The sequence below is a fragment of the Aptenodytes patagonicus genome, chromosome 1, assembly GCF_965638725.1.
Source record: "Aptenodytes patagonicus chromosome 1, bAptPat1.pri.cur, whole genome shotgun sequence".
NCBI lineage: Eukaryota > Metazoa > Chordata > Aves > Sphenisciformes > Spheniscidae > Aptenodytes > Aptenodytes patagonicus.
In genome coordinates this window covers 226,149,453-226,169,247 of record NC_134949.1, presented here as the reverse complement: position 1 = coordinate 226,169,247, position 19,795 = coordinate 226,149,453, and the positions used below count along the sequence as shown (strand labels likewise).

The window sequence follows — 19,795 nt, the reverse complement described above, 5'->3', positions numbered from 1 at the left end:
AGCCTCCTGAAGCCCTGTTTTTCCCCAGGAAGGACCCCCCCACACCCAGGGGCTCCCCAGCACCCTCCCTCCGCACCCCGTCACCTCGGGGGGGCCATCGATGCTTTTCAACCACGGGGGCTGCATCCCGCTACCGGCGGGGAGGGGACCGCGGGGGGGGTCACCCTCCACCTCGCTCCTCATCTCGGGGATCCGGGACACCCGAAACCTGTTGGGGGGGAGGGGAGGGCATCACATCAGCCTGTCCCCACCCCAGAGAGTGGGGGGGGACACGCTGTCGGGGGGGGGGGGGGGGGGGGGAAGTCTCCACTTACCTGCCGACGGAGAGGATGGTCACCTCACCGGGGCGACCCCTGGGTTTGGGGACCTTGGTGGCACTGAGCGATGGCAGCACCTCGGGCCACTTCTTCTGGCTGCAGCGGGCGCATGGAGCGGGACCCTGCACCGTGTGGAGGTGCTGCTGGTGCTGGCAGGCGGGGGGAAACTGAGGCAGGAGGTGCAGCCTGGGAAGAGGGGGGGGGAGATACCATCAGCACGGGGTTGGTCCCACCACGAGGGGGTCCTCGGTGCAGCCTTGGGGGGCTCTTACTTATTCGGGGGGGCGCAGCCCGGTGGCATCGGCTGTTGGCTGTGATGCTCCTTCAGCAGCTCCTCCAGCGCCGCGGCGTTTTCTATGGATGGGGGGGGGGGGGGGGGACAGGGACGGACCATGGGGGGTCACAGGGGTCCGGCCCGTGTCACCCTCCCCCCCAGGGACCCTCCCTGACCTTTCTTCTCGGTGATCAACCGCACCAGCACCCCGATGGTGTCCTCATTGGCGTCCTCCAGCTGGTAGATGGAGCTGGGACCTGGAGGCAGAAGTTGGGGGGGGGACTCAGCGATGCGGGGGGGGGGGGGATAAACCCCGCCAAGGATGAGCAGGATGCCCTGGGACAATGAGGACCAGAAGCCACGGGGATGGGCCGAGCGAGGCGAGACGGATGTGGGATCACCGAAAGGCGCCCGCGGCACAACCGGGGCTCACCGGTGCCGCCGGGCTGGGGGTCCTTGCTGGAGGTACAGTGGTAACCCTTCTTCTTCAGCAGGTTGCAGACCAGGATGCCCAACAACCCCATGGCACAGAAGACCGGGACGATGGTCAGCACAGCTGCCTGTGCCTGCGCTGCCGCCGCCGCCGCCTCCTCCTCCTCCTCTTCCTCACCCATCAGGGTCACCCGTGTCCCGTTGGTTCTCACCGGCCAGCCCAGTGTTTCGGGGCTGCGGGCTCGCCGCCGGCCTGGGGGGAGGCACCGGATCAGCCCCGGAGAGGGGTTTTGTTGGGATTAAATCCCGTTTTCCCGGGAGCCCTGCTGCAGGGTTGGCTCCCAGGGAAGCAGAAGCCACTCGTGTCACAAGTGGAGACGTTCTCAGCTGCCACATCTCGGCAGGACATCGCCCCCCCATCTCGAGGGGGACACATCCTGCGGCGTCCCCGGGGCAGACGTCGGCACGACAGGCACCGGCTCTTTCGGCACCCACAAAACCAGGGTGACACCTCCAGCCCGGGCACCCACCTGGGCACCCCGGGGTGCTGCGGGGAGCGGCGGCGCAGGGCAGGCACCGGCCGCGGGGTTCCCTCTCCCCTTCGGGGCTGTAAAACCTGTGGGGTGGGAAGGGTGGGTCAGGATACGGCCCACGAGCGGCATCGGGGCTGGGGGTTTGCAGCATCCCTTCCCCGGCTGGGCTCACCCCGGCAGGCAGGCTCCGCAGCGGCTGTCAGTCACCGCCGTCCCCGGTGCCACCAGGATCCTGTTCCCGGCCCGGCAGCGGGTGTGAGCGGAGCAAGATACGTCCCCCGGCGAGAAGGTGCCGGAGGGACAAGCTCGGCACATCCCCACCAGACCCTGCGCCGAGCCGCATGCCTGCAGGGAGGGAAAGGGAGGTGAGCGACGGCCGCATCCTGCACCTCCCCTCCGGGGTGGATGTGCCGCGGGTGGGCACGGCTTACCCCGGTGGGCTCCTCTCCGGGCGGGCATCCCGGTGTCCTCCACTCCCGGGGACCGCAGCTCCTGGCCCCCACGCTGGGTCCGCTCAGCACCTGCGGGAGAAGCAAAGAGCAGTGCTCAGCGCCGGCTGCTCCGGCTCTCCCGCTGCTCCGAGGCGGGTGCCGGCGGCGATGCGGCTCTGGTGCAGGCGACGCGGCAGAAGGGAACCCATCACAAGCGACGTGGGGGATGCAAAACTGCCCCATGGACCATGGCAGATGCAAACCCGTCACAAGCGACACGATGGGTACAAATCCATTGCCTGCACCGTGGCAGATGCAAACCCGTCACCAGCAACGTGACGTACGCAGACCCGTCACATGCACCATGGCGGATGCCACCCTGTCACAAGTGATGCGATGGCTGCAGACCCCTTGCATGCACCACAGCAGATGCAAACCCATCGCCAGCAACGTGGTGGCTGCAAACCCATCGCGTGCACGGTGGTGGATGCCGACGTGTCACAAGTGATGCGACGGGTGCAGTCGTACTGCATGCACCGCAGCCAATGCAAACCCATCACCGGTGACGTGACGGATGCCAACCCATCGCGTGCAACCGTGGCGGATGCCGACTCATCGCGTGCAACCGTGATGGGTGCAAACCCATCATCAGCAGCATGACGAATGCAAACTCACTGCACGCACCGCGACAGATGCAAACCCATCGTGTGCACTGCAGCAGGCGCAATCCCACCGCCAGCGCCACGATGGGTGCAAACCCATCGCCCCGCATCGTGGTGGATGCGAACCCCATCGCCAGTGACACGATGGGTGCCGACCCACTGCACGCACCACGGCAGAAGCAAACCCACCCCCAGCGTCCGACGGATGCACGCTCATTGCACGCACCGTGGCAGACGCCAACCTGTCGCAAGCGACGCGATGGGTGCGATCCCACCGCACGCACCACGGCCAGGGCAAACCCATCGCAACCCTCAGGGGCTCAGGCCAAGCCACCCCAAGGGAGCAGCCCTGGTCCCTGGGGTACCCGCAGGGCCCAAAGCACCCCAAAAGCATCTCCCGGGTGTGGGACATGGGGCAACACGGTGGCCCCTGGGGCGGGGGGGGGGGAGCAGCAGCGAGGGAGAAGCCGCATTCCCTATCAGCCCCTGCCCTGGAAGAAGCTTTGATGAAAGAGAGAAAAGGAGGAAGAATTTGGGAGGGAGAAAAAAAAAACCCACAGCCAAACCCTCGACCCAAATTAAGCACCTCCCCGGGGCTGAGCTGCTGCAAGTTTCTGTGTGAGAAACATTTTGGGGTGCCCTATTGTGGCTATTGGGGTGGTGACGCATCGGAGGAGCCGAAAGCAGAGATGCAGAGGGATGGGGTGGGAGGGACGAGGCCATACTCACCCCCAGGACGGTGAAGAGCCACCAGCGCATCCCGCTCCTCTTCATTGCCGGGGGAGACCTGCCCGAGGGGGAGCACTGGGGTCACTATCCAGGGAAAATCCCAGCGGAGAAGCGATTTGGGGGCCTTATTCCCTGCATTGGGATGCTCCCTGCAGCAGCGGTCCTCCATCACCCCCCACCCCCCCCCCCCAAAGTTTTATTAGAGGTCTTATGGGATGGCCGGCATCACCCCTTTCCCTTGCGGATCCCGACTCCATCCCAAATGGGAGAGGGACCAACCCTGCAACGGAGTCAGGACCGACCGTGCAAGGAGCGGAGGAAGGAGCAGATGATGCTAAACACCATTAAATAAAGGTTCTTCCTGCTCCGGAGGAAATCCATACACATCTGCCACAAGGAAATGAAGTCACTAAAGAAAATAAATATATTTAAATAAAAAACAAAAAAAACCCAAAAAAATCAAGCGAAACAAAAGGTGTTTCCCACAGGCTCGTCCCCCCTCTTTGGGCTCAGCAATTAATTGGGAAAAATAAAATCACTGCTGACAGCACAGGGGAAGGGAAGAACAAAATAAATAATAACCCAAACCCGGATCCAGCCTCTGCTGCTCGCATGGAAATTCCCCCGGTCGTCACGGTCCCGTGAGAGCCACGCCGCAGCTCCGTTACAGCTTTTGCCTGACGAATTTCTCCTAATTAGCGGCCAGCATCATCGATCTGAGATGCAGCTAATTACACGCAGGAAGGGAGATGCTGGGGGGCGAGCAGGGCAGAGCCGGGTAATTACAGGACATGGGCTGGGACATGATGGCACTGCCCAAAACGAGCGTCCTCCGTGCTCCAGTTCCTCCCAGTAGCTCCCAGTTAGGGAACAGCCCATCAGGGTGCCAGCGTGAAGCCAACCAGCCCTTCTCCCCTCCTGGGGAGCTGCATCCCCAAACCAAGAGCCACCAAACCCCACCTTCGCTAGCACCGCCCGTGCCGAGCTGGGACCCCATGGTTTTTGGGGAGGGGGGGCTGAGCCAGCCGCCGCCATCGCCCCGGCCAGCCTGAGCCCCACCACGTGCCACCTCCCTGCTAAGCATCGTCCCAGGGCGATGGCATCCCGCGGGGACACCTCCCGAATCCCCCCAGGACTTGGGATGTGCCCCTCAATCATGGAGGGAGGGTGAAACCGGTGCAAGCCCTCCGTCCTGTAAGCCAGCGCTAATAAAGCTCAAGTCTAAGCCTAACGTGAAGCGTTTTAATCCTTTGGGGCTGTGATATTTAAGCCTTTAATAGCAGCGCCTTAGGGACTCCCAGAGATGTTTGGGGTGCTGCTCTGCCGGGGAAGGAGCCACGATGGCCTTGGAAGGGGATGGATAGGTCCCACCGTGGCTGGGGGACCACGAGCCGCTGCGAAGCGATGCCACGGGCCGGCACAGCCCAAGCATCCCGGGTTGCCGGAGCATCCCGGCTCACCAGTTCAAGACAAACGGATTTAAACCCCAGCAGGAACAGGGCTGGCCCCAGGTAAAGCAGATCTAAGGCCAAGCTTAATCCAAGGATTAAGGACATCCCTTCGACGACCAAGCTCTGCCATGGGGACGTAGGAGGTACAAGGACCAGGGGGTGCCAGCTCCTGGCTGTCACGGGAGCTTGGCCGTAGTCACGGCCACCCCAGGACTCAGCACCCATTTTGGGGGGCAGCTCGGGGACATCCCGAGTGGGGATGGGGGATGCAGGCACAAACCCGCAGCCGGTGACGGTGGGATGCCCGGCTGCCCTGGCACAGTGGAGAGAAGCCCTGAAGCTCCCGGGCGAAACTAAAAACAACATCACCTCCCCCCCCCCCCCCCGCCCCAAGAACCAGGGGAAACCAAAAAAATAACCCCACCAGTGCCAGAGCCGGCTGCTTTTTGGGGACACCCGACCTCCACCAGCCCTGTACCCCCGCTTGGCCAGCGCATCGATGCAGACACACCGGGGGAGGCGACTTGATTTCGGTACTCCCCCAAATCCCACAAGCCTTTTATTCCCAGCCCCCCTTTAATACAGCCCATAACCCAAGGCCGCCCGCCGGGATTCCAGCGAGGGCTTCCCCCTCCTGTGGGGGAACAGGATTTCGGCCGGTGGCTCCTGCAGATAAATAAGGGGGGAAAAAAAAATAAAGGAGCAACTGTTCAGCAGCACTTTGGGGAACGGCTCTCGGAGGCGGCCTGGGACAAGGGGGGGATCGTCCGGCAGACGGAGCGAAACTCGGCATCATCACATCCCCCCCCCCCCCCCCAGGGCCCCATCAGAGCTGCGCGAACAACCGAACCGTCGCAAAAAGCCAATAGCGAGATGGAACGATCCCAGAGGCACGGCTGGCACGCAAAGCCCAGGCAGCGGCAGGCTCCGGCCCCATTTTGGGGCGCAGCCCCTCCCCGCAGCATCCCGGCTGATGCAGGTGTTTGGCTGGGAGCCCCGTGATTTTCCAGCTCCGGCAAAAAAAAACAAACAAAACCAAACCCCAAACCCACAAAAAGCCGACACAGTTCCTCTCTCGCTTTCCAGGCGGCTGCGGCTGAGTTTTTTCTTAACCTACTTTTTTCCCCTCTCCACCCTTTATTTTAACCTACATTCGCCCTGCAGCAGCCGGAGCCAGCACCGGGGGGTCTCCAACCACCGCACCCCACTCCAGGCAGCACCAAGGCGAAGCTTCCCCCCCCCCCCCCCGCCGCGGATAAGGTCAAGGCAATGAACCGCCCTCCCCCCCCTTTTTTTATTGCAAACAGGGGGGGTCGAGCACCCGAAAAAGCACCAACCCCCCCCCCTTGCACAGCCCGAAGCTGCAACAACCCCAACCCCCCCCCCCCAGGGGGGAATAACCCTTTAAGGCGAAGTAGCCCGAGCCCCCCCCCAGCTTGGAATGAGCCCCCCAGGGCGGGGAGGGGAGGGGAGGGGGGTGCCCCTTACCTGCCCCCCGCTGCGGGGCCGGCCCCGCCGCGCGCGCCTGTCTCCTTATGAATGAACCCGCCGGCGCGCTACTCCCGGAACGCCCCGCCCCTTTCCGCGACGTCACACCGCCGGGACTCCACCCCCCTCCCCCTCCTCCCCTCCCCGCACTGCGGCCCCGCCCCCGTGCGTCAGAGCGCCGCGCGCTCGGCGGCTCCCCCGCCCCCCCCCCCCCCCCCCCCCCCCTCCCGCGGGCAGCGCCACCTGCCGGGCGCGGCGGGAGCTGCGGGCGGCTCCGGGGGGGGGGGGGGGGGGGGGGGCCGGGATTTGGGGGTGCTGGGCTTTATCCCAACGGCGGAGGGGGGTTTTGGGGGGGAACGGGAAAAATCCGGTGGCGGTGGGCTGTCGCCTACCGCGCAGGGAATTTTGTCTTTTAAAAAATTGAGGATTTTTTTGCCCCACGCGGGCTCGCGGGGGGGGGGGGGCGCTCCGCGGGGGCACCCATGGGTGCCGCGCCCCGCTTTCCGACGTGCCTCACAGCGCGCCCCACCTTGGCCTCGCCCCCTTCCCCGGGGGCCACTTTTCCCGCACCGGGGACACCCCCGTTGCGGCCGGGCCCGACGCTCCCTCCGTACCCCCCCCCCCCCCCCCTCCGGGTGCTCCCCGGGGGGTTTGGCGGGGCGACGTGGTCCCCAGGAGCGGTGTCCCCCGTTCCGGCTGTTTGTCCGTCCATCATCCCTGAGGGACGCCCAGGGAATGGGACGCATCCCGATGCTGGGTGCCGCAAGGGGGTGTGTCCCCCCCGACACCCCCCCCCCCCCCCCCCCCCCGGGGTTATCCGGGAGGGAATAACTGCACCCCAGTAGCGGAAAGGGTTTCTTCCTCCCACCGGGGTCTTCATCGCAGCCGGCACCACCGGGCGACGTCCCCGGTGATGCCGATGGGTGGTGGGTTCCCCCCACCCAAAGGGCTGCGCCAGTCCCCGCCACCCCCACACCCCCACACCCCCCCCACCGAGGCGAAGGACGAGACCACGCTGGCTTCGTTCTGACACGGGTGACCTTTAATGACAAAGAGCCCCCCCGAGTGCCCAAAATCCGCCCCCCACCCCTTCCCAAAATATCCTCATCATCCCGATTATAACAACCCCCCCCCCCCCCCGCCCCCCCGCACCAGATGGACAGACGGACTGGGGGACGGCAGCGTTCCCGCCACTCACCGGGCTGCGTGGGGATGGGGACACCCCGCTTCGTCCCCGCCGCAGCTGTCACCTCTCCCGCGGGGACAACAGGGTGCCCAGGTCTGCGAGCACCGGCCTCGCCTGGACCCTGGGGTAAAAGCAGGAAAACGGGGGGGGGGGGGGAAAGGGGCAAATGGGGGGGGGGGGGGGGTGTTCGGTCCAGGAAAGTCTCGTTTTTAGGGTCCCGACCACCGTCGACCCAATTTGGGGGTGTGTGGGGGGGGGACACATCCCTGGTGTCTGGCAGCGGAATGCGAAGAAGATGCTCGTTCTCATCCGGAAGATGTTTCGAACGGCGGCGGCGGCGGCTTCACCCCGCTCCCCAGCCTGCGGGAGCGGATTCTCCCATGGGAATCACAGAGATTGGGGGGGGTGTGGGGGGGGGGATATCCCCCAATTTTCCCCTCCTCCCCTCCAGCAGCTCCCCCCCCCCCCTCCACAAGCATCCCTGCGGGGTCCAGCTCCATCAGTGGGGTCCAGCTCTGCCTCGGGGCGATCAGGGTTTTAATCCCACAACTCCGGAGCAGAGGGACCGGCAGCGACGTGACGATGCGCCTGACCACCCCCCCCCACCCCCCCCCTAAAAATAAATAAGGATGTTTATATATATATATAATATATATATATTTAAAACAAACGAACAAACAAACAGAGCTATCTGGGTGCTGGCGATGGAGCGAGCGGGTTAGCGGGAGGCCCGGGGCGGGGGGGACACCGCGGGCGTATTGTCCCTGGGGTGGTCCCGCGGCGTGGCCAGGGGTCCCGGGGGAGTGGGGGGGTGACAGCGCTGCGACCCCCCCCGGCCCCGAAGCAGGCACACACAAAACCGGAGAGCAAGGCAGGTTCCTGGCTGTACGGCATCCTCCGGCCGGTCCCCAGGGATGCTCGTTAACGCCTTCCTCCTTCGTTAGCGCCTTCCCAAGCGAACGCACCCCCCCTCCCCATCTTCTCCACGCCCCGAAAGCGGTGTGTGTCGTCCCCCCCAAGTCCGGTGCGGTGGCCGGGGGGACGGCGGGGGGACCGGGGCTCATCCCCCCCAACCCCGAGCACACAGAGAGCAGCCGGGTTGGAGATGAGAGGCGCTGGGGCGGGGGGTGGCGGGGAGGAGGGTTGGGACACCCCCCCCCCCCCCCTTTCTGCATACCAGGGGGGCCAGCACCCCCCTTCCTCGCCGGGATGGCCCCGGGGGGGGGGGCCGCGGCCGTTCATGCTCTCCAGAGGAGGAGGTGGTTGGTGCTGTCGTCCCGGCCCACCGTCTCGCTGCTGCTGGTCAGGCGGAAATCCTCGTAGCCGTCCCCCCCGCTGATCACCAGCATCTTGGGTTTGGAGAGGGTGAGGGCGGGGGCGCGGGGGCGCGATGGGTCTCGCTTCTCCGCTTCGCTCGGCTTCTCGGCCCCTGCCAAGCGCAGAACCCCGACGTGCTGTCAGGTGGCCCCCCGCGGCTCCCCTGTTCCCCAGCAGCATCCCACCAGCGTCATCCCGCCGGCGTCCTCCCACCAGCACCATCCTGCCAGCATCCCACCAGCATCATCCTCCCACCAGCATCATCCTCCCACCAGCATCATCCCAGCATCATCCTCGCACCAGCACCATCCTCCCACCAGCGTCCTCCGAACGTCACCACCACTCTCCCAGGTGCCACATCTTGGCCCCAAAAAACTCCTTCCATCCCCAAGTAGCCCCTCCCACCCCAAATTAGCCCCTCCCACCCATAGTAGCCCCTCCCATCCAAACTACCACCTCCCCCCCTCCCCCCCCCATCGCCGCCTTCTCCCCATCCCACCCCGACCTCAGAGCTGGGCTGGGTGAGACTCAGCACATGGCTTTCCAGTGGCTTTTCCCCATGGGAATTAGGGTCTCCCAGGGAAATCTGGGGTCACTCGAGCGATCTCCCAAGCCCTGGGGGGGGGGGGGGGGGCGGTTTAGCACCCAATTTCCCTCCCCCTCCCAATTTTTCTCCCTGGAATTTAACAAGGCAAGGACGGAGCGGGGACTCCGACGACCACATTTCAAGGCTATTCACGGTTATCCGCCAGCGGGACAGCATTCCCGGCCCCATATAAAACATCCACTCCCCCCCCCCCCCCGGAGCTGGTCAGGATTGGGGCCCCCCCCCCCCCAATCATCCCACCTACCCATCTCCCTCGGCAATGGGAAGAGGACGTCGAAGCCGTCGGGCAGCTCGATGGCGGTGAGGAAGCGGACGTGGCCAGTGTGACCCTGGGAGAGCCCCACCAACGCCGGGGCCGCCTTGGCCGAGACGGCGAGGGTCAGCACCACGCCGGCGCTGGTCCCGATCCACAGCAAGTCCTTGCACACCAGGAGAGCCGTGATCCGCAGGCAGGCTGCCTTGTGCTGCCGGATAATGGCATCCGAGCCTGTCGAGCACCCCAGCCGTCAGCGTCCCTCCCTGCCTGGCACGGGGCTGTGAACCCCACCCATGCCACCGGTCTCCGTTCCCAGGGGTATCCGGGGGATGTGGGACGCGGGGAAGGGACCCCACAACCGCCCTGGCTGGTATAAGGCACCCTTGGGTGCTGCCAGATCGGGCTGCCTGATTTCCCCATGGGATTATGCAGTTACCCAAGGGCTGCCCTATTCCCACATGGGATTATGAAGCCATTCAGGGGATTCCCTATTACCCCGTGGGATTATGCAGCTGCCCAGGGGTTTCCCTATTTCCACGCGGGATTATGCAGCAACCCAGGGTATGCCCCATTACCTGATGAGATTATGCAGCTGCCCAGGGGCTGCCCTATTTCCCCGTGGGATTATGCAGCTGCGCAGGGGCCGCCTGATTTCCGCATGGGATTATGCAGCCACCGAGGGGCTGCCCTGTTTCTGCGTGGGATTATGCAGCCACCGAGGGGCTGCCCTGTTTCTGCGTGGGATTATGCAGCCACCCAGGGGCTGTTCTATTACCCCGTGGGATTATGCAGCTGCCCCAAGGGCTGCCCTATTTCTACGTGGGACTGTGCACTCGCCCACGGGCTGCCCTGTTCCTGCATGGGATTACGCATCCACTCAGGGGCTGCCCTATTTCCACGTGGGATTATGCAGCCACCCGGGGGCTGCCATATTAACTCATGGGATTACGAAGCCACCCAGGGGTTGCCCTGTTACCCCGTGGGATTATGCAGATGCCCAGGGGCTGCCCTATTCCTGCGTGGGATTATGCATCCAACCCAGGAGCTGCCCTATTTCCACGTGGGATTATGCAGCCACCCAGGGGCTGCCATATTAACTCATGGGATTACGAAGCCACCCAGGGGTTGCCCTGTTACCCCGTGGGATTATGCAGATGCCCAGGGGCTGCCCTATTCCTGCGTGGGATTATGCATCCAACCCAGGAGCTGCCCTATTTCCACGTGGGATTATGCAGCCACCCGGGGGCTGCCCTATTCCTGCGTGGGATTATGAAGCCATCCAGGGGATTCCCCGTTACCCTGTAGGATTATGCTGACGCCCAGGGGATGCCCTGTTTCTGCATGGGATTATGCAGCTGCATAACACTGAGGACGAACCCCATGAGCGTGACAAGTCGGGTCTCCTTCCCCGACGCTGGTTGGGATGCAGGAGATACTAAATTTCCCAGCGCTGGATGCTGCGGGGCATCGCATTTTCAAGGCAGACGACGGGCACGCGTACCCACTGGAGACAGCGACGGGCACCCACCGGAGATCTGCCACCGGTGGGACTTACCGGCGAGCATCTTGTGTACCGGGGGGGTGATATCCGCTTCGGCCAACTGCTCGTAGCTGGTGGCGTGGTAAAGCCGGACCTGGGCGCTGCTCTGCAGCGCGACCCACACGCCGGTCCCCGCGCTCACCATGCAGGTGACGCTGCGCCCGCCGTCCTGTCCCACCTGGAGCGTGTGCTGCGGGTGACAGAGCCACAGCGATGCCACTAATGATGCCACCAATGCCCATCATCGTCCCTCCGACCTCCCGTCCTCGCCCACGGTACCTCTTGCGCCAACGTGGCGGTGTTGAGGACGATGACCCGGTTTTGGCAGCCGCACCAGAGCTTCCCCGCCACCGCCACCATCTTGGTGATGGGGCTCCCTGGCGAGCCCAGGGAGAGGGATTTGGAGTTTTGCGGGTCCCAGAAGCGGCCTGTGAGGGTGGTGGGAGCGGGTGGGTAGTTAAAGCATCCACAAAAAACCCCATCTTGACCCGGCCGATGGGATACGGTGGCTGGAGACGTCCATCTCCAGGTCTCCCGTTAGAGGAGACGTGAGCTGATGTCCCCAGGGGATGCCGGCGGCAGGCGGGGACCAGGAGGAGGATGCACGCCTCCACCTGGCTCTGATTTTGGGGTCTCCAGCATCGCTTGAGGGATGTCCTTTCCCTTCCCATGGAGGCAGAGAAGCCGCCGGCACCCTGAGCATCCTTCCCTGGAGGGCTGCCCAAGCACCCACCCAACAGCTGCCGCTTTGGGGCTGCATTTAACCCCCCCAGCGCCCTTTGATGGTCCCGATCCGGCCTCACCTGCCTCCCGCTGGTACGCAACGAGCTCCCCGTTGGCCAACGACACGAAAACCTGGTTATCCAGGTACCTGTGGGGAGAAAAACCCTTGGACAACCGGTCGCAGAGCCCCACTCAGCCACCCCAAACCACCTCACTGTGGACATGCCGGAGCCGAAAATCTTCTTCCCCGCTTACAAGATGCACATGACGGCAGCGGCATGTTGCATCTTCATGCTGTTCTTCCTGTTACGGATGTTGTCCGAGGACTGGTACACATGGATGCTGCGGGAGAAGAGCAAAGCTTGAGGCTCACCCGGGATCGGGGTCCGCCCCACGTGTGTGTGTCCCCCCATCCTGGGGACGTACCAGCCATCCTCGGTGCCCAACCACATGGAGCTCTGATGGGCTTCAGGGTCAAGGCTGAGGAGGTCCTCGAGGCTGCCCCGGGTGAAGGAGCCGCGGCTGGAGCGGCGCAGGGCTCGCCCGTCTGTGGGGCTCTCGCCGTGCCGGTTTTGGCCGTAGGTGCTGGTGATAGGCATGAAGCCGGGCTCTTGCTCTTCCTCTGAGCTCGTCGTCTCTGCCGTTGCCTCCTTGCAGCTCGGTATCTCTTCATCTGCGAAGGAGGAGGAGAAGAAGGAAGGAATGGGTCAGAGCACGACCACCCGACACCCACCAAAGTGACGGGGAAGAGACCATGGGTCCCCTTGCGATGTCAAGCCCGGGGGAGGACGTAGGGATGCTGAGCCCCAAACCCACCAGCTTTTACCCAAAGCCACCAGCCCCATCCCAGCACCACGGGGCTGGGCTGATGCCCCGCAACATCTCTTTTCCCGGGATTTCCTTGGCTCAAAAGCCTCCAGCTGTGGAATTCCCTGAGGAACACAAGGCAGAGTGGGCAAAACGATGGAGCTGCCCATCATTTTAGTAGGGCCTGTAGCGACAGGCCAAGGGGGAATGGTTTTAAACTAAAAGAAGGTAGGTTCAGACTGGATAGAAGGAAGAACTTTTTTACGCTGAGGGTGGTGAAACAACCTGGCCCAGGTTGCCCAGAGAGGTGGTGGATGCCCCATCCCTGGAAACATTCCAGGTCAGGCTGGACGGGGCTCTGAGCAACCTGATCTAGTGGAAGATGTCCCTGCCCACGGCAGGGGGGTTGGACTAGATGACCTTTAGAGGTCCCTTCCAACCCAAACCATGCTGTGATTCTGTGATTTTTGGGGCAAAGAAGTGGTTTTTCGCTAAGCAGGGACTCACTCCCGAAGCTGGAGGAGATGGTGGAGTGGCTGGCTTGGCTCTGCAGCGTCCCCGAGGGACTGGGCGAGGACTCGTCATCCGTGTCATCGCTATCGAAGGGCACCAGCTCCCTGTTGCCGCCGTCGACCGGCTCCGAGAGCTCCAGCGATGAACCCGAGATGGAGATGTGCAGGCACGGCTGCGGCCCCGCATCCTCCGGCTGCGCCGGCATCGGCTCCGAGGAGGGGCTGCCCACCGGCTCGGCACGCTCCCTGCCGCGACGAGGGGAGGGGGGAAAGAAGCAGCTCCAGCATCGCCCCGTGCCCGCCGGCTCCGCGGTGCCGGTGGGAATGTCCTACCTATACGCCCGCTTGAGACCGGGCACGGAGGCGATGCAGAGGATCCTGGCGGAGCAGACGGCGATGCACGCCTCTACCGTGGGCTCCTTACGGATGCTGAGCAAACAAACCTGCCCCACGTAACCATCGCTGTTGCAAACCCAAACCTCGTGGGAGCTTTCCGGGCTGCCGTGGCTGGGAGAAGCACAAGAAAACTGCAAGGGAGCAAAAGATGGGATGAGTTGGGTCATTTGGGAATGACGCAGGAGCTCTCGGCATCCGGCAGCAAGTCCACCAGGATGGAGAGGACCACAGCTCCCGTGGGATGCTTGAATCCAGCCACCGAGTACCTGCATCCCGCTCCGCGTCTTCATGATGGGGATGGCCTTGAGGAACTCCGGGTCCAGGCAGTTTTTGCTGGAAGCTGGGAAAATCAAATTGGAGGATGAAGAAGTGATGGAGAAAAGGGGTCTACCAAAGTGGGGGCGTGATGCCAAGCCCACCACCGTGTCCACCTCCCCGGTCCCTGGTGTTACCCAGCTTCTTCTTGGCATCCTCGAAGGCTTGCTCAAAGCCGAGCCGGGCGTCGGGGTTGGGGAACTCAAAGATGAAGGACTCGGTGCCGTCAGCTTTGGTGGTGCTGAGCTCCACCTTGTTGGGGGGGAAGGCCATGCTGAAGGACAGGGATTGCTTCTCCGCCAGCTCCCGGTGGATGGCGGCCATCAGGTCCTTGATCACGTCGTCCAGGCTCTGGGGACGGGGACAACGCTTCAGCTCTCAGGGATGAGCCACCACCAGCCACATGCCTCATGATGCCCCCACCCATCCCCTAGCATTCTTCAGAGGCTGCCCCAACCCCACTGTGGCTTTGGGGCTGGTGACATCTGGGCCCTTAGAGGACACTCATGGCCACCAGCCCTTCCACAGGCTCTCCTTCCCACCAAGGAGATCCCAGTTGGTCCCCTGGGGAAGGTGTCTGGCCGGGGGACAGCACCAGGGCCACCATGTGACGCTGACCCTGTGCATCCCCAAGCATCCTTCAGAAGCTGCCCCAACCCGCCTTGTGGCTTTAGGGCTGGTGGCACCTGGGTCCTTTGAGGACACTCATGGCCACCAGCCCTTCCACAGGTTCTCCCTCCCGCTGAGGACATCCCGGGTGGTCCCACGGGGAATGTGTCCAGCCAGGGGACAGCACCAGGGCCACCATCCCCATACCTGGTGGGGGAAGCTGAGGGTCTCTGACAGCTTGCTGACTTGCCCCAACGTGTTGAGGTCTTCATCCAGGCGGCAGATGCTTTTCTGGATGCTCTCCCGGTTGGTGGCTTGCGAGGCACCTGTGTGGGAACATGCGCATGGCGTTAACCCCTTCCTCCCTGGCACTGCACAGAGGAACCTTCTCCCCGCCAGCCAGGGGTCAGCGATGGGTTTTGGGGTGGGACGGGACACTCCAGCAGGCAGTGACAGACCTTTGACGATGTCCACGTCCTCCAGCGGCAGCTTCCAGAGCAGTTTGTACTTGCTGGCGGTGTCGATCACGCTGGCTGCCGTGTACCTGCGAGGTTGAGGGGGGATGGCTGAGCTGCACCCTAAAGACAGCCCAGCTGGTGGGGACGGCCCTAACGCCGTGGGTTAATGGCGGTGGGTGTCCCCCAGGTGGTACTCACAGGCTCATGGAGCTGCGGCGGAGGGAGCCCGACTTGCGCTTCAATGTCGTGCACACCAGCAGGTCCGTGAAGAGGAAGAAGGAGCGGTCCTTCTTCCCACCCACCGCCTTCTGCAGAGTGGTGGGAGACACCAAGGGGTTAACGGCCAGCCCACCCCTGCTGCCAGTGCTGGGAGCGGTCCCTGCCTCAGTTTCCCCATGTGCTGCCTTGGCACAGGGAGGCTGTGGGGTGGGACGGGTCCCATGCCACTGTCCGCACGGGGACCGGCCGTGTCCTCGTGATGGTGAAAGGTGGGTGAAACGGCTGTGTGGGCAAAGGCACAGGGTCCCACTCGGAGGGAAGCACCAGGGCCATGGGAACACCAGGCATGGGCTCACCAGGACACCATGCGGTCTCCAGCCTCCAGCCTCCCTATCCACCCCCGGCCTGGGGCTGCTGCAGGCTCTCCCTGCCTCCTGCCTGCTCCCAAACCCATCTTCCCCCATATACTTGGGGAATTTTATATTGCCCCATCGATCTGTCATCGATCCATCTGTCCATCCTTCCATCCACCCATCCTTATGTCCACCCATCCATCCATCTGTCCAGCCTTCCTTCCTTCCATCCATCCATCCATCCATCCATCCATCCATCCATCCATCTGTCCATCCTTATAAAATCATAGAATCATAGAATATCTCGAGTTGGAAGGGACCCATAAGGATCATCGAGTCCAACTCCCCGCTCCTTGCAGGACTACCTAAACCATATGACTAAGAGCATCATCCAACACTTCTTGAACTCTGACAGGCTCGGTGCCGTGACCCCTTCCCTGGGAGCCTGTTCCAGTGACTGACCACCCTCTCAGTGAAGAACCTTTTCCTAATGTCCAATTTGAACCTCCCCTGATGCAGCTTCCATCCACCCATCCATCCATCCATCCATCCATCCATCCATCCATCCACCCACCCATCTGTAGCCTCTCATGGGCACACAGGCATCCCATGACCCGCAATCATAGCCTCCCACTGCCCCAGCCGGTGTGCGGTGCAATGGCCCTGATGGCGACAAGGGACCACCCCGCTCTTACCACTTCCACGACCATCTCCTGACGCAGGAACCTGCGGAGCGGGGCCTGGAGCTGTGGGGACAAGGAGGATCATGAGTGGGGAGCCCCGGGGGAGACCCTTGTGGGCTTCGTCCCTGCCCCTGCAACCCCCCCGGCTCAGAACTGGCACCCCAACCCCTTCCCAAACCCCCAGGAGCCCACCAAAGCCAAGTGATGATGGGGAAAGCAGGACCCGGAGAAGAAAACAAGCGGCCCAGCCTGGGGTGACCCAGACAGAACAGAAATGGTTGCATTTTGGGGAGAAGGAAAGACCGACCCCGTGTGAGACCCCCGTACGTACGTCCTCCATCCCTTCGATGTGGGACTCGATCTCCTGCACGATCCGGGCATTCCTCTCCACCTCCTCTGCGCTCTTCATGCCCTTGTTGATCCTCTCGGCCACTTGCTTGATGTTGCGCTGGGCGTCGATAAGGAAAGGGTGGTCGGGGTGGTCCTCTGGCGTGTGCTTCAGCAGGTCCTACCACGGGGACACAGCCCGGATGTCACCACGGGCAAAGCCTGGGCATCGGCGATGCCAAGACATCCCCAAGTAAAAGCCCTTACCGCGCTGCTCTGGCTGTTGGGGATGGAAACCAGCCCCATGCAGGAAAGGTTTTGCAAAGAAACGAAGCCTTGAGCTTTGGCCACCACCAGCCTGGTCTTTGCCACCTCTAAAGAGGCCACCAGCTCCTGAGAGCACATCATCACCTTGCACGGACGCCCAAAATTCATCACTGGAAGTGCTCAAGGTGAGGTTGGACGGGGCTTTGAGCAACCTGCTCTAGTTGAAGATGTCCCTGCCCACGGCAGGGGGGTTGGACTAGATGACCTTTGAAGGTCCCTTCCAACCCAAACCCTTCTGTGATTCTATGAAAGCGCATCCCCACCAGCCTCAGCGCCAGGGAGAGTGACCCTGGCATGGGGAAACTGAGGCACGGAGGGGGTGGCAGTGCGACTGGTCCCAAAATGGCGCTGCCACGTCCAAGCTCCCAGCAGAAGGGTAGAGGGGAAGGGGACTGCACACCCGTCGGGACATGCTGTGGGGGACAGCGGGGTGACAGTCCTCAGGGTGACCATCCCCAGGAGAGCAGAGCCGTGCGCATGCCTGGGGACACCAACTTTGTGTCAAGGGATGGGAAAAGAGGCCGGGAGAGACGCGAGACCCCTAAAAGCTCCCGTTACGTGGAGGTGAGGAGGAGCCGTGGTCTCACCCGCTCCCAGCACGGCACAGACATCCTCCTGCCTGCACCCGGCTGTCGGCACCCACCTTCACCAGCAGCTCGTATCGTGGGATCCTCTGCACCGGCTTGATCATCAGGTCGGACAGAGCCTGCTTCTCCTTGTTCTCCCGCATGCTTTGCTGCAAAACACCGGTAGGGGACAAGGACGGACCCGTTAGGTGGGACACAGCAGGGACCCGGCGTGCCACCAGCCCAGGACCTGGAGCAACACCCATTTGGGTTCAGGGTGACTCCTTTTTTACACCGTCCGGGGTGACTCCAGTTCATCCCAACCTGGCCTCTTTGCAATAAAACCAAGAAGAAGGTGGGGGGAAAAAATCCCGGTCTGACCATAAATTACCAGTTTACTCCCATTAACCCCCATCCCGCCCCACCAGCAGCCTCGCAGGTGGCTATGGACCTCGGCCAGCATCTATGGGGAGAGGAACCAGAACCCACCTCCAGGAACTTCATGAATGCCGGCCGGGCTTCCTTGGCGATCCTGACGGCATCCTTGGCATTGAGGAAGTTATCGATGTAGGCAGAGTAGATGTTCACCAGCACGTCCTTGGAGAACTGGGAGGGGAAAAGAAGGGGGGGGAAAAGGGGCTAGGTCCAGCATGGACCTCCCGGGCAAGCCTGGAAGAAGCTGCCCCAAGGGTTAATCCTGGCTCTGGGCTGGTGCGGGGAGGGCTCGCCCGCCGCCCGCCCCCCTCGATTTTTCAGCCCTGACATTTTTGCTCCCGAGGCAGAAACGCCGAGCTGCAGACCCAGCCGGTCGCCGCAACACCCTGCCGTTACGCTAAGCAGACTGCAGGCCTGGAGATCGTCTCCTGTTCTCCATCTCAGGCGTGTTTGGCCCGTCCTTTAATCACTCCCCTGCCTCCTGCTCCAAAACTTCTCCTGCTGGGACCATGTCCGAGAGCGGGCATGCCTGGGTTCCCTGGGGGAAATCCACCCCGCGAGGACCTACCGACTGCACGAGGAGGTCTCCCACTTTCTGCTTCTCGTGCCAGTTCTGCACGCAGTCGTGGATCTGCTCCAGGAACTGCTCGTGGTGCTCCAGCAGCTCGGGGATCTGGTCGAAGATCTCATCCACCAGCGATGGGTCACACAACAGCGAGTTCTCCGGCTGCTTCAGCGGCTTCATGTAACCCTGCGGGGAAGAAAAGGCATCGGGGTCTGCACAGATTTCTTTTCCCACCCCCTCAATATGAATTTTCCAACCCCTGTAAATATGGGGATCGGTGGCATCCTGCAGCAGGGGGTTCCCCCAGTGAACGTTGGGTTGTGGGGCCCATCAGAGCGACCAGACAGTGTTAGGTCCCAGCAGGTTTTGCACCCCAGGCCCCCCGGGTCCCACCCCACCCAGTGCATCCGCACAGCAGAGCTGGGAGTGGGGCAGGTCTGCACGAGGAACCCCCAAAGCACAGCGTCCTCTGTCCCCCAGCCACGGCCTTGAAAGGCTCCAAACCTTTGCTGTCGTGAGCCTTGGTCACCTCCATCTGCTACAGAGCCTGACCCAGCTGGGGAATCATGGCAGCACGACCCTGGGATCCAAAAGCCGGTGGGTTCCCGGCAGGATTTAAGGTGTTTGGGACCGGGAGGAGCTGGATTGAGCGGGGTGGAGGCACCGGGTCAAGCCCTGGACCACCTCTCCATCAGCATCTCTTGGGCATAGGCCAACGAGCGATGCTCAGGGTCAGTAGGAAAAGTGGGACAAGAGCAGGTCCTCTGCAAGGCTGGGTGGGCAGCTCCGCTACGAAACCCCTTTCCTCCCCCCGTGGGGTAGAGCTGCGGAGGGGAGCAGTGTCCCCGGGAACGGGAGAGCTGGATTTGCAAGGGATGCAGGATGAGGAAGGTCTTCTCAGGCCTTGCCTTCTCCTCAGCCCAACCAATATGGGGTGCCGGTGTCCTTCAGGATGTTGGGAGGACCATGGAGCTGAGCGGTGAGGACAGGACCCACCTCGAGCTGCTTTGGACATCTCCATCCAAGCTGGCGAGGGAGGAGTCGTCCCCCAAGGATGAGGTTCCTCAGGCTGACAGTGGGTATCTCGTGAAAACTCAAGTTAGAAGGGCCAAATCCTTCCTGAGGCTCATAACGTGCCTCACCTGCCCTACTGTGGCCAACACCTCCAGCAGGAGCTGGGCTGGGCTGTGCCATGCATCCCACCTGCTCTGAAATTGGGGGAGCGAGGACCAGATGGGGAAGAAGAACACGGAGACAGCCCCTGCCTTGGCACACGA

The 19,795-nt window shown here is 62.9% G+C and overlaps 2 protein-coding genes across 4 annotated transcripts in view; both read right to left on the bottom strand.

Moving 5' to 3' along the window:
- RELT (RELT TNF receptor) overlaps window positions 1-6,384 on the bottom strand; it is a 9,388-nt gene extending 3,004 nt beyond the window's left edge. Inside the window, exons 1-11 of one of the 3 annotated variants that reach the window (XM_076328515.1) lie at window positions 6,318-6,384; window positions 3,961-4,094; window positions 3,379-3,436; window positions 1,988-2,077; window positions 1,729-1,901; window positions 1,554-1,639; window positions 1,025-1,276; window positions 768-848; window positions 590-671; window positions 315-503; window positions 85-208 (exon numbers count right to left, since the gene is read on the bottom strand). In XM_076328515.1, the coding sequence (XP_076184630.1) occupies window positions 85-208; window positions 315-503; window positions 590-671; window positions 768-848; window positions 1,025-1,276; window positions 1,554-1,639; window positions 1,729-1,901; window positions 1,988-2,077; window positions 3,379-3,436; window positions 3,961-3,992 (1,167 nt within the window). In that variant the 5' untranslated portion in view covers window positions 3,993-4,094; window positions 6,318-6,384. The remainder of the gene's footprint in view (window positions 1-84; window positions 209-314; window positions 504-589; window positions 672-767; window positions 849-1,024; window positions 1,277-1,553; window positions 1,640-1,728; window positions 1,902-1,987; window positions 2,078-3,378; window positions 3,437-3,960; window positions 4,095-6,317) is intronic. The other 2 variants (XM_076328516.1, XM_076328517.1) reach the window with 2 other exon arrangements.
- Window positions 6,385-8,141: 1,757 nt separating this feature from the next.
- The window catches only part of ARHGEF17 (Rho guanine nucleotide exchange factor 17), a 38,233-nt gene continuing 26,579 nt past the window's right edge, over window positions 8,142-19,795 (bottom strand). Inside the window, 19 exon segments of the mRNA XM_076328514.1 lie at window positions 8,142-8,932; window positions 9,672-9,914; window positions 11,239-11,413; window positions 11,503-11,651; window positions 12,027-12,094; window positions 12,202-12,288; window positions 12,373-12,619; window positions 13,261-13,511; window positions 13,599-13,792; window positions 13,928-14,001; window positions 14,114-14,327; window positions 14,793-14,911; window positions 15,044-15,129; window positions 15,242-15,351; window positions 16,311-16,361; window positions 16,630-16,806; window positions 17,596-17,688; window positions 18,008-18,124; window positions 18,522-18,704. Of these exon segments, the coding sequence (XP_076184629.1) occupies window positions 8,742-8,932; window positions 9,672-9,914; window positions 11,239-11,413; window positions 11,503-11,651; window positions 12,027-12,094; window positions 12,202-12,288; window positions 12,373-12,619; window positions 13,261-13,511; window positions 13,599-13,792; window positions 13,928-14,001; window positions 14,114-14,327; window positions 14,793-14,911; window positions 15,044-15,129; window positions 15,242-15,351; window positions 16,311-16,361; window positions 16,630-16,806; window positions 17,596-17,688; window positions 18,008-18,124; window positions 18,522-18,704 (2,829 nt within the window). The 3' untranslated portion in view covers window positions 8,142-8,741.